Source organism: Erythranthe guttata, chromosome 14 (genome assembly GCF_056151865.1).
Source record: "Erythranthe guttata isolate IM_541 chromosome 14, IM_541, whole genome shotgun sequence".
Classification (NCBI taxonomy): domain Eukaryota; kingdom Viridiplantae; phylum Streptophyta; class Magnoliopsida; order Lamiales; family Phrymaceae; genus Erythranthe; species Erythranthe guttata.
This window is the reverse complement of record NC_142546.1, coordinates 5,063,619-5,070,159: the sequence shown is the minus strand read 5'-3', so window position 1 is coordinate 5,070,159 and position 6,541 is coordinate 5,063,619. Positions and strand designations below refer to the sequence as shown.

Genomic DNA, 6,541 nt, shown 5'->3' with positions numbered 1-6,541 from the left:
CAGCGACAATATATATAGCGTGATCGCGAAGAGAGTCATAACTTATTATGGAAAGATTATTTTTCTGAAAATGTACTTTTCCATCATATTATTTTCACAGGCGTTTTAGGATGCGCATGGACTTGTTTCTTCATATTCAGAATGATATTGAAAAGCGTAACAGATACTTCACCTGAAAGAGAGATGGACGTGGTCGTCTTGGCTTCTCATCTATTCAAAAGATAACTGCTGCACTTCGGATTCTTGCTTATGGAGCATCCGTTGATTACTGTGATGAATATTTGAAGATAGGGGAGGTGACTGCTAATGAAACTTTAAGAGTTTTGTTTATCCATAAGTGAACTTTATGAAGAACAGTACTTGCGGTCACCAAATGCACATGATATCCATCATCTCCTACAAGAAGGTGAATCTCGAGGTTTTCCAGGTATACTTGGATCTTTAGATTGTATGCATTGGCAATGGAAAAATTGTCCAACTGCTTGGCACCTCACACATAGGGGTCACCACCACAAACCAACTTTAATTTTAGAAGCAGTTGCATCGCATGATACATGGATTTGGCATTCCTTTTTTGGCATGTCGGGTGGAAATAATGATATTATTGTCTTGGACCATTCTCCACTGTTTAATAATATGATACATGGTAGAATGCCTCCAGTTAATTATACGGTGAACGGTCGTTCATATACGATGGGTTATTACTTAACTGATGGTATTTACCCCAAATATGCAACTCTTATTCAAATCATTGCTCATCCCACCAATGCGAAAGAAAAATTATTTGCGACAAAACAAGAATCAGTTAGAAAAGACGTGGAGCGTGCATTTGGTGTTCTACAAATTAAATGGGGTATAACGCAAGGACCCATCCGTTATTGGTCAAAATAGGATATATGTAATATAATGAAAACATGCATTATACTTCATAACATGATTATAGAAGATGAGCGTGGAACTGACCTCGAACCATGGGCACCACTTCCAGAAGAGAATTTCCGCCCCCCTCAATATGAACGAGATCCATCGATTTGGCCACCCTATATCTCAGCACGTCTTAGTCGGATCCGCAATCGACGAACCAATGAAGTTTTGAGATCTGATTTAATGAACCATTTGTGGAATATCTACGGAGAAGTAGATGTCTAAATATCTATTGCTTATGAGTATTTCTAATTGTAGTTGTGATTTAATGTTCATTTATTTTCACATTGTTCATATTATATTTTATATTGTAATCGAATTTAGTAAAATTAAATTTCATGACAATTTATTTTAACATTTCTTATAATAAAAATGATCAATATGAGAGATGTACGTGGAACAATCAAATAAATTAAAATTAAAATACTTATGAAATTAAAATTTAATTGTAAAATAAATATTTCTTGTATTATTATAGTAGAACTGAATTATTAAAATTTAAATATAAGTTTTTTTTTACCATATTAATGAATATATAACATTTCTTTTACTATTAATATTAAAATCAATGAAATTTAAATTTGTGATTTCTAAAAACTATAAAATAATTAAATAATTATTAGAATTAATTAGTACTTCTCAAAAAGGAAAAACAAAAAGAAAAATAAATAATTAAAGTTATATTGATTTGTCACGTCATTCAAAAAATATGTTAAAATTATTAAAAGGGCCCCACATACACTCCCCAATCATGAATTAAATGTGGACACTCCAATTGGGAGTCTCATGCCACATGACATATTTGAAAAGACTAGAAGAGAGAACTAGAGAAGATAAATGTATTATGCACTCCTAAAATTTTAAGGGTCCGACAGAGATAACAAATTGGGGTGGCACTAATGTCCATATTAAAAATTTATTTGACATTAATTCAATTCTTTTTAGCATTTTCCAAGTATCCAATGTCTCACAACAATTCGCTGGACCTAATTATTAAATACAAAATTTTGTTGTGATCGTGAAGATGACTAGGAAAATTGTCCAATTAGATGATTTAGTTAAGCTCACCGACGAATTCTTCAAAATTACAAACTTTACCTCAACTCGCCCAGATTCTGTCTATTTCGACCATTAATCAAAGACTTATTTATTCTTTTATAAAGAAGAAAGAAAAAGTCAAAGTCAATAGTATAAGAAGGGTACCCATTCCCTCTCGTTCTTTCTTTAATGCTTTGGGGTATTCGATCGTGATTAAATTTTGATTAATTATTTATAAGAATTAGAGGAATATAGCTAGCTCACTAGGTTGCATAATTACTATAGTTAAGACTAAATTGAGAAGAAAGACCCTACTTATGATTTCAATATGTGAGCTAGTTTATCAAAAAAAAAAAATTTCTTTCTGTTCCAAGTTTGTCACATGTCTTTTAAATCAATTAACTCAACAAAGTTAAATGGATCTTAAATCAATTCATTTACAACTTATTAATTGTCTGATTGAAATGAGTTGACTCAATTGAAACGGAGAAGGCTCTTTCAGAAGCAGATTGGGAGACCTCTACCTAATAACACCGTGATGACATTTGTTAAATAGACGACGGACTTTTATTGAAATAAATAAATATGTTGTTCGTACATTTAATACTATTTGATTTTAGTATTTTGTTTATTTATTTATTTATTTATTTTTGTCTCAAATTGCTTCTTATTAAAATTATGCATTGTCAAGTGTTTGAAACTTCCAAAAAAAAAGAAAAAAAAAGGGAAATATGTTAATTGGATATATAAATGAAAGAAAAAACAATTAGTTAGAGGGAGATGGTATTAGAACATTGACCTAATTAAATAATACATATAAAATTTTGTTAGTCATCTTAAAAAAATGCGAAATTGGAAGAGAAACTATTTATAATATTCGAATCAATAACCTTCTCAAAGCCTTCACGATTAATCATCCAAACATTTTCTGCAATTCCTTTTGTTTTTTTTAGAGAGAAAGGGGCAAAAAGGGAAAGAAAAACACTAAGAGAGATAATGGACGAGTTACGCGCTGTGGGAAAGGCCTACTTCGCGAGAGCAACAGATCAGGAGAAAGAATTGGCCAAAGAATTCTTCCGATCACTCGACGGCGACTCCGACGGCAGGGTCAGCCTCGCGGAGTACAAGACTCTCGTGAGCCGTCCGTACGCAAACGACACGCTATTCACCGGCCTCGACAGAAACGGCGACGAGAGTTTGGACTTCGACGAAGTCTTGGCCCTCCACTTCATAATGACGAAAGGCCCCCTTCGAACTTGCCATGCGTGCGCGAGGTCGATGCCGGGCGCCTACTTTTCATGCATACCGTGCGAAAAGAATCACCCCGACACTTACGACCTCTGCTGCAGTTGCTACGGCGCAGGACAATACGACCACCAACACCCGGCGGCCGATTTCTTGGATAGCCATTCTATGCGGAATTTGTTGGCTAAGAACTTCAACACCGCCGGCCCTCAACTTCGTCCACCCCACGATGATGATCAGGAAGAGGTAATAATTTTTATTTTCTTTTCGTTTAATGTAATTGAAATTTATTGCATCTGTCTTACTTATTTATTTTTTAATTTTTTTAATTTATATTTTATGTCAATAAGTTTACTTTGTCGAACGTCGTCTACAAATAACGTAGTCAACTATAGTCATTCGTTATCACATGTTGGGGCTTAAGAAAGTTGTAATTCTAGCTAGTCATTCGTAGTTGACTATAGGATCGTCTGTAATCGACTACGGCCATTTTGGAAACCCTACATCTGTCCTTTTTAAATCATAGCGCTGCCCCTTTGATTCATACAACCGCAAGGCATCCGTAGTAATCCATAGTCAACTATAGTCGATTTGGAAACTCTAAATAAGCCCAGGATGAAAGAAGAAGCGCAAAAATCTTTTCGAAATAGAAATTGATAGAAAGATAGAAAGAAACGGGAGAAATGAGAGAGAAAATGAATCTTGCAGCATTTAAACTTGTGATCCCCTTAAAGAATACAAGAATATTTATCGGTGGGCCAGAACACATTATTGAAAATTACCTAACAATAAACATACATACATGATACAACAATGCCACAATGTATAATGATTATAAAACTTATATAAATAATGTTAAGTAAATTAATTATTCTCACACAATTATTATTATATATTAAACATATCCAGTATTAACAATTCTATATATAATAAATTTTAAAAATCTAAGGAAAAATACGGTGATATATCCAGTATGCACATACGGTGGTATTTTTGTGCATGCTAAATAATACTGCACATAGAATCCCATATTTAACAATTCACCGTATGCAGATAGATCGTTTACCATCCATAAATTTGTAGCATGGAAATTTATTGATTCTCTAGTTTTTGCATCTTTTGTTCGGACTCGAAATTTCTATATTTTTTTTCCTAATCATCAATCAATATTCTCATATATGAATCAATATCTCGTTCAGATAATCATAGATGGGGAACCCGACGGAACATCGTCAAATCAGGTTCGTTCATGCCAATGTTGTATGTTATATGTCATAACCTACACGAATATTTCATGTTATCAAAACGACTAAATTTATAACTATCTAGCTAGTCCAGGCTTATTTGTTTTGAATTCTGAGGATTTTATGCAAATCAATGATATTGCTTATCAAAATCCTTCCAAGCTTCAGAATCTGCAAGAAAAATCAACCTAGTAGAACCTCGATAAATTAATAACCTCGCTTAAATAATAAATTTTCCTAGTCCGACTCGAGTACAACGTAACTTGCTAAATTAATAATTCGCAATTTATAAGATAATACACATTATATTCCAAAATTTTAAGAAGCCCTATATAATATACAAATTACTAATTCATAAAAGTAGTTCTCTAATTACATGGTACAATGCATATTTTATAGTTCTATGAAGGTTTAATAAAATACAATTTATTTGTTGTTTGTTTCTTATTGAAGTTCACATTACCATCAATCTCGTGCCTCACTTTTCTTAACATGGTTAGAACTTCTGGTATAGCTTTCGCATAAATCAACATGAAATTGTTCAATACCCTTCATGCTTTAAGAGCTTCTTTTTGTGAAACGGGTTTTATAGTGCATTGAGCTAATGGTACAATAAATAATATACAAGTAAAAAAATTTAAAAACATGTATTTATTGAAAATAATAATAAAAATAATTTCATAAATTAAGAAATTATTAATTAATGTATAAGTTAATAATTATTAATTTATCGATAAGTAAATATTTCGCTAAATTAATGGAATTATGATGGTCCCAACTGTATTAATTTATAGAGGTTTAACTGTATATGCCATTTCATATCAGATAATGTTGTCTTGCTTGGCAAACATCTCTTTTGTAACTTCGACTTTAGAGTAAAAATAGTGTAAATCATAAATCATAACTAATTGATCTCGTGTTGCACATTAGTATAAAAATGTTAATCATATTCTTATTGCTCATTAAGTTGAAAATATTTAATTATAACTGTACACTTGTATTTCTAAATTGCCATATAACAGAATGTGGATAATACTGATACGGATGAGCCTAATACGGATGAGCTTCAGTTTCATAATGCAACAAATAAATGGGGCGAAGAAGATTCCGAGGCTAGCAGTGTAAGTGTAGTTTCAAGTTTTCGTTATCCTCAATTTACTTATTATATCTATCTACATGAAATTAAATAAATGATTTGACAAAAATAAAATAACAAGCTTCGCATATGGTGTACGATGATCGTATGAACATACATAATATATAACAAATTAATGTACTTTCAAGCATGATGATCATGTGCATTGCATTCATATTTAAATTCACTTGTTTGTTGTTATTATTATAGCATTGAATTAGTGTATGGAATTTTAGAATACAATGTTCCTACAAATATTGGTCGTTGTACGTGTATGATTAATTGAAACGAGTATGTGAGATTTTGTCTTAAGGAGTTTCGACTTTTTTGAAAATTTGTGTCATTAATTGTTCTGACTGAAATTACTAAGCGACACTTATGTATCATGTATGTAATTTATATGATTCGATCAGATGAGCAGTAGGGTCAGGGGTTGGTTCAAAGGTCAAGCGTGAGCAAAAGAAAGCATGTACGGACGGTCGCGCAAGATGAAGCCGTTTACTTTTGTGGATTTTATTCTCATTTCGTTTCTATTATTGTTATGAATTTGTGTTGTCTATATATCTCAATTTATACATTATGATTTTCATGTTAATCAATTAAAGTTTCACTTATAACAAGTTTTATTTCCGAAATGTGAACAAAAGATGCTTAAGAGAATTTTAATTTTTTTAGAAAACAAGTTGTCAAGTGATGCCGTATTTTCTTCATTCCTCACACAAGCGATGTTTTTGTATTTATATATAAATTATTATATATAAATTACGAAAAAACTCATGTTTGGATAATTGAAGGTACTCCTTAACTATGAATCTTCTTACATCTACACTCTTATGGTGTCAAATTCAACGTAATCTTCTAGATTTCGTGGAATGTTATCTATTTTGTACTCGTTTTGTGCAAAAAATACAATTTCTGATACACCACAATCTGATGTATACAAGCCAAAACACAC

At 31.8% G+C, this 6,541-nt stretch overlaps 1 protein-coding gene across 1 annotated transcript; it reads left to right on the top strand.

Annotated features, from left to right (window-relative positions):
• The first annotated feature begins 2,737 nt into the window (after positions 1 to 2,737).
• LOC105956492 (uncharacterized) lies at positions 2,738 to 6,280 on the top strand. The gene is made up of 4 exons (XM_088813506.1): positions 2,738 to 3,453; positions 4,407 to 4,448; positions 5,474 to 5,572; positions 6,000 to 6,280. Exons 1-4 carry the CDS (start codon positions 2,959 to 2,961, stop codon positions 6,039 to 6,041), a joined length of 678 nt encoding a protein of 225 aa, XP_088669632.1. The 5' UTR covers positions 2,738 to 2,958; the 3' UTR covers positions 6,042 to 6,280.
• The last annotated feature ends 261 nt before the right edge of the window (positions 6,281 to 6,541 follow it).